The sequence below is a fragment of the Micromys minutus genome (genome assembly GCF_963924665.1).
Source record: "Micromys minutus genome assembly, chromosome: X".
NCBI lineage: Eukaryota > Metazoa > Chordata > Mammalia > Rodentia > Muridae > Micromys > Micromys minutus.
The window spans coordinates 23,473,104-23,485,319 of record NC_137970.1 but is presented as its reverse complement, the minus strand read 5'-3'; the positions used below and the strand labels follow the sequence as shown (position 1 = coordinate 23,485,319).

Genomic DNA, 12,216 nt, shown 5'->3' with positions numbered 1-12,216 from the left:
ACAAAATTCCATTGTGCATAGGACTGATTTAATTTGGAAAGCAAGCATTGATAGCTCAGGCGCTGACAAAATATCATGTTCAACCTGTTTTTGTATATCCCCTACCACACACAAAATAGTTAGTAGTCCTAGTAATGAATACCCTCCAAAGACATTTATAACCTATTCCTTTGAATGTGTTAGATTATATGGCAAAAAGGATGTATATACCCAAATGTAATGATCACGGTAATCAGGTGATCTTAAAAAAAAGTTTATTCATAACTATTTACCTTTAACCGCATGTGATCATAGCTAACCTTCAATATGGAAGAGAAAGACTAGTAGAGTAGAAAGAGAGATGATGACTAAAGCTAGTCAGAGAGATCCTCTATTGATGAAGGTCCTGAGAGCCCAGGGCTGTGGGATGCCCACAAAGCTGAAAAGGGGGACTGGGACTATAGCTTGCTAGAATGCTTGCCCATTATGCATGAAGTCTGAGCCCCATCCATAGGCAAAATCAGGTGTGGTGACACACATCTGTGATTTTAGTACTTGAGACATGAAGACAGGAGAATCAGAAGTTCAAGGTCATCATCAACCACATTGAGAGTTCAGGGCTAGCCTGGGCTTCATGAGACTGTCTGTCTGTTAAGAGAAAAAAAAAAGAAAACTTAAAAAGACATTAGAAAAGTTTCCCTTGATGCTTCAGGAGGGAAAGCAGCCCTGCTGACCTATTCGGGGCTTGTAGCTTACAGTCCTGGAAGACATAGAAGTAACAGAGACATGTGGCACACAATGCCTAAAATATTTATGATCTGGCTCTTAACAGAAAGTTTCCCAAGTCTTGGTCTTATGACTGTTTATCCCCACAAGATCACATTTTTGGCCTGCCTTTCCTCGCTAAGGAACTGCAATCCTCCTTGGACTAGCAGTCCAGGGGGGCACAGGAAGCACCATGGTAACATTTCTTCCAAAGCCAGGTCTGCTTCTACTTACAAAGACCTCCAGAGCTCACTCTGTAGTAGAGGTCTCCAATGGGTTGTTTCCATCAGCCCAAGGATAGGAGACCCTCAAATAGGAAGGCTGAAGCATATGCTTATTGACTACGACAATGATAACACCTTTTTCTACTGTGAATTAGGATCTAGGTCCCGTCCCTAGAATCTAAGTGCCTTCCCTAGACCTAAGAGGACACTGTGTTTAGCCAAAACAATTTTATAGAAGTGATGATATGCCAATTTATAAGCCCAGGCCTTAAGAAACTTGGACTTAATTACTTCCTGTCTGTTGAAACTATCCCTTTTGGAACACAGCTTCTATGCTAAAAGGGAACACAAGCAGCCCTGTGGAGTGATTCTTAGTCAAAACATCCTGGCAAAAGCTAGACAAACTTATCAGCCACGTGGGTGAACTATCTTCAAAATTTGTCCCCAAGGCCCCAGTATCCACCCTAGCTGCAACCACAGGAGATAGAAACATGCCTTTCTTGCTCCGATCTGCAGAAATTTTAGGTCTGGGAGCCAAATAAAGACTGGTTGCTTTAATCCCCTGAGTGCTTGGCTATTTGTTACATGGCAGTAACCTGTACACTGGGTCCCATGAAACAGCTGGAATGCACCTCTGCTTGCACAGTGGCAATAATACACAGATGGAAAGGTAAAAGCAGACGGCGCCTGGCTGATCACTGAACCCTTAAGAAAACTAGGAACTTAGATGCCTGCCGAGAGCCAGGGAACAGCATTCAGACTTCTGCTCTGTACTGAAGAAAGAGTACACTGCATAAATTGAATCCATTTTCTTTTTCTTTGGCCCTTCGCTTTCTCATCTCCACAGCCAAAAGGGGGAAAAAAAATCAACCACCGCCTCTGTGTAATTAATGAGAAAAGTTAACCTTTTGAATGTTTCTATAGGATAGAAGGTAAAGGGTAGCAAGGTGGAACAAGGTATCCTGGTCCATGTACTCCGTGATCCCAGCTTGGGAGGTGAGCGCAAGAGGATCAGGAAATCAAGGGCAGACTAAAGTGACACAGAGAAGTCCAGAACAGCCTAGACCTCATGAGAACTTGATTCAAAGAAAGGGAATGCAAATCCACAACTCCATCAAACAGAACAAAACAAAAGCTCAACCCATTCAACACGAGAGACAAAAAGTGGAACTTCGACACCTTAGGATTTCTAATGAACAACCGCAGTGAAAAGATAGCACAAACTAAAGTTAAGACTACTTTCTATTTAAAATAAAAGGACACGAGCAATCACACCTGAACGTCTGAGGGACTTTTCCCTATCAGCTGATACAGGACTTGTTTCTATCCATTACTCACCCAGCCACAGATCATCTAGATTAGCCATGCCTTGCAGCAAAGAATTGCTGCACTGACATTACAAGGAAATGTTGCTTCCCTAACACTTTCAAAACCCACTCCAACCAGAAAGGTCTCCTTTATTTACATGACAACACCTTCTAAACAAAGAGGCTTCTTCTATTTGTTTCCTGAGAGCTGCTGAAACTAGGACAAGGACTAACAAAATCTTGCAATGTTTAAACCTAGCTCCATCCTAAAGCACCTTCCTTATAGTTAAGTCTATAAAGAGAGCTGTGGATGGAACTCAGTGGTTTAGTCTTCTTGCCTGGCACAAGGACCTGGAATCCATCCTCTGTACTAGAAAAAAGTGCAATGTGACCTTAAAAAGCAACAAAGAAAAACGACATGGTCTCATATGTAGCCAAAAAAACCCTGTGTAGCCAAAGATGCTCTTGAATTCCTGCTTCTCTGGCTTCTTCCACCCAAGAGCTGATAGTGTACAGTACATCCTGTTTTGATAAGGCAAAGGAGATCAAATCCAGGGTTTCATGCAAACTCCTGCAAGCACCTCTACCAAATGAACTATATTCCCTAACCCCAAAGTGGCATTCTTTTTCATTGTTGTTTTTAACTTATGGAAATGAAATCTTCACTGTTCTCAATTCAGTTTCATAGTTCATTTATTTCATTGCCGTTTTCTTGTTGCTGAGCCCAGGATGGTTTGGGCTCTTTCTTTTTCCCCATTATATAATTTATTTGGAGGTAGAGTTAGTTGGAGGAGGGGCGACTGCAATCCGAAACGTAAAGTCAGTAAGTAAGCAAAGTGATAGTTCTTTAGCCTGAACTATCCACAGCATTTCTTCTATCACCCAAGTTGTGTAAATGAAGTTTACCACATAGAAAAGGCCACACGGGATTCATATAACCTCTAGAAAAATCATCTTTGTCATCAATATTAACCTAACTCTTAGCTGGGTCTGGTGACACACACCTGTAATTTTATTCCTGTGCATTTGAAAGCCTGCCTGGGCTACACGCTAAGTTCAATACCAGCCCATATACATAGCAAAATTCTGTACCAGAAAAACCAAAACCAAACCAAGATAAAACAACAAAAGGAAAAAAAACAAATGCCCTTAACTTCACAAACAAATTCCCAATTGATTCAATCACCAAGATTTTTTGCTTTCTCGTGGAAATTTCAGTTTTAGCTTTGACATTTTTGTCTACAATTCATTTCTATTTAACTTTTGTAAATACGGAGAATGGTCCGTGTTTTGTGTGTGTGTGTGTGTGTGTTTCTGTAAAATCTGCTTAATGAATTCGAACGCCACTAAATGTAGAACGGTTGGTTTTATGTCACTGTGCACCGTAGAGTTATTTGGTCAACTGTGCTATATAGAATTTGGAAAAAGAAATTGGCTTTGGGCAAGTGAGACGAGGAAACTCTAGTCCAGCCCCGGAGGAGGGCTTCCGCCTGCCTGGTGGCACTGAATACTGGTGACTACCTCTTGCTAAATGTGAGAAATGGGTGGAATTTTTGCCAGACTAGGGTCTTGTGGCTGTGAGCAGCTAAGCTCCATAAACACAAAGACGCTATTAGTTCGAAATAATAGATGCCGCAAAGTTTAAAGGAAGGCCAGGAGCGCTCAACACGTGCGTCCCGCTTTCCCACGTTCTTTCCAATTCCCGCACAAACCCACCCTTCTAGAAAAGGCTACATTTAAAACCTGCCGGCTTCTCTAGAGTCACCTGAGCAGCTGGCAGTACTCTGAGCGCCAGCGGCTGGAAGTGGCATTCGAAAGTTCTCCCGGGTAAACCCAGTGCTCGGGACCGGTGCAGAGCCTTTTCAACCACGCAGGACTCTGGGGTTCAGCCTGGCCGACTTGGTAACTGGGGCGGACCGATCGGCCGATGTCTCCCTGCCCCCACCATTCCCAGCACCGATGTGATGCCCAGGCTGCCCACTCTCCCAGACGCTCTGGAACGGCCCCGATATCGCCCTTCCGGACTGAAGACACCAAGGCTAGGCTGTGCAAAAGAGGGGCTTGGGGTACCCGAGGGTCGACAGGTCGCCGATGTCCGGGTGCTGGGGGCCCAGCCACCAGAGGGACAACAGTCCGAGGACGCGCGCGGAGACTCCAGGGTGAGTGGGTTGGGGGTGGGGGGTTCCCTTGCTGAACTTCTTTCTCCCCGGGCGCAGCCGCGGTGGCTCTGCAGCCGCGTTGTTGCCGTCCCGCCCCGGAAGGGAGAGCACGACGCCCGCGGAGCTGGCCTGGGCATGCTTTGGCCCCTGCCTCAGCCCCAGTGAGGCTCCCACCTGGTCTCCTGGTTGCTAAACTTCTTGGTGACCACCTTGCCCAGCTCCAGGCCCAGGCGATCGGCCACGCGCTGCGACAGGTCCTGGTGAGAACTGCCGCTGAAGAGCACGATGTTGGGCATGGTGACGCACTAGGACTGAGGAGCGCGCCCGAGAAGGAGAAAGCGACCGCAACGCAGACTGCTGCTACGGTGGCTGCTGCTGTGGCTGCTGCTGCGGTGGCCGCGGCTGCTGGTGAAGCGGGAAAACGCGGTAGCGAGAACTAGGGGAGGGGAGGGCTAGGGGAGGAGCCAGAGGGAGGAGGAGCAGCTGGAGGGTGTTGGGAGGCTGCTTCTGCCCACGCAGACTGGGCAGTAGGGTTTGAAGCTCTGGGTGGTCCCGAGGCACCCAGGTACAGTTGCTGGGTAGGGGAGCTCGATGCTCCACATGCTTCCTGACTTGCTTTTAAGTGGGGCTCAACCAACCAGATAAAGTGGGTACAAAGAGCCATTGCGGGAAGGGGCCTTGTGGTGCCTAACAGCCAAGAGCCGCCTTTCAACCCGGAAGCTCAGAACCCAGAGGTGATACCTGGGCTTCAAGTGTACCCCGAGTGTATGTGAGCCAGACCCACACAGCAACCCGTATTTGCACACGAGAGTGAAGCATGTTTGCACTTCAAAAGATGACATATACTGCTTTTGAAAATGGACTAAGAAAAGGGTTTTCTCACCAAGGAGAAATTTTTCTCTCATTTAATTTAGATGTATATTTTTAAAAACTGAGCTAAAATATTTTGTTTTCCTTTTTTTTTCTTTCAACAAAAGCTGAAAATTCAGGTGCTTTTTTTCCTAATTATACAAATGTCTATATAATTTCTTGTCTTTTGCTTCTTGGTCTACGAAGCCTGAAAATGTTACCATCTAGTTTCAAAATGTTTGTTGCTCTGTAAAGTTGCCATTGATGAAAGCCACCATTTGAACCCCTAAGCTCAGGTGCCTGTTTTCAAGCTGTCTGTGGGCTCTAACCAATTGTCTCTGAGTCCTTATTTTTATGTAGATAAGCTGCTCTCTGGTTCCCTTCAAAACTTCCTGTCCCCCTTGAATTCTCTAGGACCAGACTCCCCCAGGAGTCCACTGCTTTCCCTGTCCCCAACCCCCACCTCAGCATTTCTGAAGAAGGTAATTTGGTTGTCAGAGCCAATCTGGGTATAAAACAGGCACAAGGAAAGGAGATTCATCCTCAGCTCCTGGAGGAGTTGGGAGCTAGTGATCCCGAATTACATGCTTTTTTTAAAAAGCCTCCAGAGACAGATTAACATTGCCAGATAATTGGTTGGGCTCCCCCAATGTACCGCCTAAAATTGGCTTGCCATCCGCAGCCAAGACTACTGAGTTGTAGCGCGCTCTAAAGGCAGGCGCTTCTTGAGATCCTGGGATTTGGGAGAGTATCTAGATTGTACATATCTTTGGGGGTCTTGCTTCTAGGTCCTTCCTTGAGCTTTGCAAAAGTGTCAGTCATGGTGGAAAAGCCTTTAATCTTTGCGCTCTGGAGACAGAGGCAGGTAAATCTCTGAGTTCAAAGCCAGCTGGTCTAGTAAAACCAAGTCTCTCAAATCCCCTAAGCTCCCTCCAACCCAAGCAAATTGGATTTATGAAAGGGTTGCTTTTGAAACTCCAGTGACCCGCTTAACAAAACGTTCTCCAAAGCGCCACTCCTGTTGCATTTCTGCCCCCTTTCATTCTGCTTACAGAGATGTAGATGTCCTACTGTATTTTTCAAAAGAGCCAAGGTGATGATATAAATATTCTCATCAATCAGAAAGTTAAGGCTTGGGGACCAAGACTCCCAGGCCAGCCTATGCTGTATAGTGAGACTTTGTCTCTACAACAACTTCAGCAACAACAATCTACCTACAGTGGGTTTTAAACTACACCTAGTATATGCTGTATAAAAAGATTCAGATGGTACACCACACCATTAAGATTATATTGCTTAATGATGTTCCAGACGTCTTGGTTCATTTATGTATACTCTACAGTGCTTCCACCACCGGGAATTAGCCTTATGATATATTTCTCAAAACATTCCACATGTTCAGTGGCAAATAACTGTATTTTAGAATACAATTTGCATAATAAATTACCACCCAGATGAGATTTAGACTCACATCCAAGCATATGTCTAAACATGTTATTGACGGAATCTGGTAACATAATTATACTTAAACTTACCTAATAAAATTCATCATCAGCAATTTTACTGTATTTTTTTTTTCTGTCCTTAAATATTTGTCTCATAGGCAAACTTTATCACTTACGGCATTTCTCTAAATTTATGTGTACATAGCGTGAGATGAAACATCCCCATTGCCATGACAAGGACTACGGTTACTCAGGAACTGTGCTTCTTGAGTGCTGAGTGTACACGGGGCAGATTGTGCTTACAACTGGTGCTGATACTAATGGGAGTCAACAAGAACCATCTTAAGTCACAGTCTGAGCACAAAGTGGACACTGAGAAATGTACAGGCTTAAGAGCAGCTATAGATTGATTATGTGTGAACAGTTTCTCTACCAAGCACCTTTGATCCACAGGGGGCAAACTGTGGAAAAACCTTGACCTACAACTGTCTCTCAACTGATTTGATCTACAACCGTAGCTCAACTGACAGACTGGGTAACTCTTTGTTGTGGGGGCTTTCCTGCCTGTGCAGGTTGCTTAAAAGCATTCCTAGTCTCAAGCCAGAAGAAACCAGTAGTCCTTCTTTAGAGTCTGACAACTAAAATTGCCGCCAGGCACATGTAAATACCTCCCCTCAGGGCAAACTGGCCCCAGGTAAAGAACCAGTTGTCTGGGTGAACTTCTGGCCCCTTTCTCCTCCGTGTGCACTTTTCCTCCTGGCTTTCCAGGCTTCCTAACAATTTATCTACAGGGTTGCAAGAAGGAGTCTTCCAAAAAAACAATCGTCAATGATAAATGAATAAATGAGAATACATGTAATGAGATCCATTTTGTATTCTATCAACAAATTAATTAAAACTAAGATAAGTTTTGTGAGCAAACACGAGCGCTCTGCGTGTATCTCTCTTGTTAATATCCTGCTGCCCAAAGCAAGTCACATGATCAAGATCAGAGCTGGTGCTGTGTGAATAAACCGGAGGAATTGAACATTGGGTCCACTAAAGGTCTACCACAGGAAAAACCTAACCTTTCTGAGTGGGGTTAGGGGCTCTGCTCACACAGTCACTGCTCACTGATTAAATTCAGAACAATAAAGGACCACATACTCTGTGCACATAGGTTTTTATTCCTTGCCCGTATTGTACAATGTTCATTAATTTCAGATGGGAATATTTGTGACAAAATTACAGTGGTAAGCATTTCCATTGTTAATATGTGATTTCACTTATGAATGGAAAGGAATGAACCTGGGGACAGGTTTATATTTTGTATTTTCTGTTTCATTTTGCTCTGATTTCTTCTCATGCAGTGAGTTTTCTGTATGTTTGCTGAATGATTTCTCACCTAAGACTAATGTATGGAATAAATAACTCAAAATTGCATAGCTATTCAAAGGCAGCAAAGGAATCAGACCATGAGGGACCCTGCACAGTCTATTTTTCCTTTAGAACAGTGCTGAGCCAAGTGCACTATAAACTTTTTATGTAACTACATTTTGAAAATAACATAAAAAATAAAGTGTCATCATTTTAATAATACCCATTATTTAATACAAAATATCCAAACTAGTATAACTCCACCATATAATCAACATGAAAAGATTAATGAGGTGTTCATTGTCTTGTTTTGGTAGTAATTTCTCAAACTCTGATGTACATTTTATACCTACGTAGTACACATTGCAAGCTGGAATGTGACTTTGCCACACCCAAGGTGCTGGACAGTCAGGGTTGGTTAGTAGCTGCTGATTTTCAGCAATGAATTTCAAGAGCACTCAAAGCCAAGGTCCCCAGAAAAGTCCATATTCTTAGCAAATAATGCAGAGCTAACTATAAAACATTGAAGCTCATCCACAAATTAGTTTCAAAAGAACGTAAGGTGGGGCCTCAAGGATGGCTCCGTGGGCAAGAGAGCTTGCTGAGTGCCCTTGAAGACAGGAGTTCAGATCCCCAGCACCCTAAGTAAAGGCCAGGTAAAAAAGCTAATTTATACCCTGTTGGATGAATGGAGACAAGAGGATTTCTGGGGCTTGTTGGCTGCCAGCCAAGCTCCATGTTCAGTTAGAGACCTTGTCTCGAGGAAAAAGAGGAAGGGAGGAGAGTGGCAGAGCAGGACACTTTGTCCTCCTCTGCACACATACAAGCACATGTGTGAGCTGTTGCACGTACACACACTGCAATGCATCTTCACATGTCCTAAAGTGGTTGCAACTTTGTTCCTCTACTAGAGACATTTTTATTTGTCATCCCTTGCTTTGCTAATTTTAATTTCTTTTTATTTACGTTTTTGCTTGCTACTTACAAAAAAAATTGTTTCAGTAAACTTTAGAAATACATGCATCATACACGTTTTGCAATAGTTAAGATTGTTGCTATATTTTCTTCCAGCTGCTTCAGAAACAGCTAAGATATCTTTCAGGAGATGAAAATCTAAGTAAATTATGTAATGCCCAAGTGATGGTATACTATTCATGGATAAAGGAAAAGAAATCCAATGAGATGGGGTTCATTCGGGGTGGTATGGTTGGTAACAAAAGGAAATAAATCATCAAACTATGAAAAGTCATGGAAGACAGAGCTGAGGATGCCCCTCAGTTGGTGGAATGTTTGTCCGACAAGCATGAAGCACTGAGTTCCATCCCAAGCATCCAATAGGGCATGGTAAAGCATGCCTATAACCCCAACTCTTGGGATATGAAGACAACAAGATCAGACGTGCACGCCCTGGTTTGGCTACAAAGTGAAATCAAGATGAGTGTGGAATATATGAGAGGTTGTCTTGAAAACTAAAGTCATGAAGGACACTCACATGCATATTACCAAGTGAATATCATTAATCTGCACAACTTCGACCGCATGACAATCTTGGAAATATGAAACTGTAAATACAGGAAGGAAGATCAGTACATGCATGGGAGTTGAGGGAAAGGAAAGATGAAAAGAAAATATATTTAGGGAGGGGAAAGTATTTCTTCTGTGGAATATGTGTGCTTGCACATTTGTTAAATTCACAGAAGGTACAGTATTGAGAGTGGATTCTAACATCAACTCTGAACATGATGTGCTACATAATGTGCATGCAATGTAGGATGTGTGCCCCTCTAGTGTGCAGTAGTTAGTGTGCTGAAGGCTATGTACATGTGTGACTATGGAGTAGTGAGTGTGCTGAAGGCTATACACATGTGTGACTATGGAGTAGTGAGTGTGGTGAAGGCTATGCATATGTATGAGCAAGGGGGAGGTCTACCTTTTATTTCATTTTTGTGTGGGTATAAAACTTCTCTAAAAATAAGCCCTGTTAAGCAATGGGGAAAATACATAGGGAAAGCACTTGATTGAATATGTCTTCAAAAAAGATACACAAATAACTACTAAGTTAATAAGGTAACAATCATCATCAAAAAAACGTTAATCACAAATGTTGGTAAGAGTGTGGAACAACTAGAGGGATGTAAAATGGTTCATCTGCTTTGGAAAGGGGTCTGGCTGCTCCTTCAGCTCTGAACAGAGAGTTACTCTGAGCCAGCCATCCCATTTACTGGGGTATCCCAGAATAATTGAGAGCAGGCATTTGAGTACTCTCAGCAGCAGGATTCAAAATACAAGACATAGAGAGAGAGAGAGAGAGAGAGAGAGAGAGAGAGAGAGAGAGAGAGAGAGAGAGAAGCAACCCAGCTGTTCGCCACAAGTATATAAATGAAATGCATATAAATGTGACAATTTAATAGACCTTTTCAGCAATAAAAATATATGAAGGACTAGAGGGATAAGTCACTTAAAGGCTTGCTGAGTAAACATGAGGACCTAAGTCAGAATCAACCTAGATTTCCATCACCTGGCAGATGAAGATGTGGAACAGTCAATTTCATGAAAATGAAGAAATTGTAAAATCAGCACAGAAACAGGACTGAAAAATATTGTATTAACTGAGATGACTCAGGCTCAGAAATGCAAACAGTGCTTGTTGTCTTTCATATGCAAATCCTAGCCTCTATTTTTAATACTTGTACTTCTGTGGGAGTGAGTGTGTATGGAACCTAGGAAGCTAAACAGGGATCCATGGAAGGAGAAAAGAAGATCCTTCCAGAGAGAATGTTGGGAACACTAGTGTACCTGAGACAGATGAAAGGGGCATAGAATGAGGAGGGATTTAATGGGATGGGTATCAGCGGGGAGTCATGGGTTGGAGAGAGGGTCAACCAAAACTAAGTATGCATGAAAATGCCATAAGAAAATTATGCTATTTTACCAGCCAGTAAAAAAAAAAAGAAAAAGAGTCATGCATGATAGTACATATTTCTAATCCCAGCACTAGAAAGGTGGAGTCAGGTAGATCCCTGGGCCTGTTTGGCCAACCAGCTGGCAAATTCTAGGCCAAATGAGGACTCCTGTCTCAGCAAAAGGACCAAACTAAGAACAACAAAAAAGCCAAGTTGGATGGGTCCTGAAGAAGGACAGTAGAGGTTATCATCTAGCCACTGGGTGCCTCCATGCTCACATGTGCCTACAGAACACATGTCCAATAAAGAAATGAAGTTCTAATGCATTGTACAGAATATATTAAAGCTAAAAACATGTGAGTGATAAAGATCCAGACTACATACTGCATGACCTCATTTATGTGAAATGTTTGGAATTTACCAACCCATGAAGAGAAAGTAAAGAGGTTGGCTGCCTGGCAAGATGGAGGGAGGGAGAACTATCTCTAAGGGCTGTGGAGTACTTGGTGAAACTGGAAAGAATGTGTTCTGACATCAGTCATGGTTCCAAATCTGTGAGTACACTAACAGCCATGAGATTTTACACTTTAGTTGGGCAATTGAATAGTACATGAATTGTATCCCAGTGAGCTTGTTCAAAGCAATGCTACTTACAGTAGTTCGAAGGAGAATGGTTCCCAGTTGGTGAAAGTGTTTGGGAGAGATTAAGAGGTATGTCCTCTGAGGAAAAATGTCACTAGAGGCCAGATAAGGCCATGGCATTCCTGATAGCTCTCTGCCTCTGGCTGTGCATGTGGATCCAGATGTAAGCTCTCAGCTAGTGCTCTTGTGCTATGTCTTCCTGTTTTCATATCCCCAGCCATGATAGTCATGGGCGCTAACCCTCTGGAACCATGTACCCCAAATTAATCTCTTTCTTTTATAAGTGGCTTTGGTTATATCTTACCACAGCAATAGAAAAATAACTAAGACGGAAGAGACATTATTTTTGTTTCCAACACCATGGTGCCATATAATGTACTAACACATCAAATTCTCCTGCAGTTACAGAGAGTGAAATCCATTACTGTTTTTTTTTTTTTTTTTTTTTTTTTTAATGCGGTGATAACTAGTCTCTCTCCACTGTGAAGCTATTTTGTAAACTTTCCCCCAAATACCAACTTTCTAATCCTGTCAATTCTTCCTATCTACAAGCATTAGCAGGAATTGCTTAGTAAGGTGCTTCCCTT

At 43.0% G+C, this 12,216-nt stretch overlaps 1 protein-coding gene across 1 annotated transcript in view; it reads right to left on the bottom strand.

Annotated features, from left to right (window-relative positions):
• Positions 1–4,792, bottom strand: part of PRPS2 (phosphoribosyl pyrophosphate synthetase 2) — a 34,494-nt gene extending 29,702 nt beyond the window's left edge. Inside the window, exon 1 of the mRNA XM_080909754.1 lies at positions 4,609–4,792. Coding sequence (XP_080765880.1) covers positions 4,609–4,730 — 122 coding nt within the window. The 5' untranslated portion in view covers positions 4,731–4,792. The remainder of the gene's footprint in view (positions 1–4,608) is intronic.
• Positions 4,793–12,216: the final 7,424 nt, after the last annotated feature.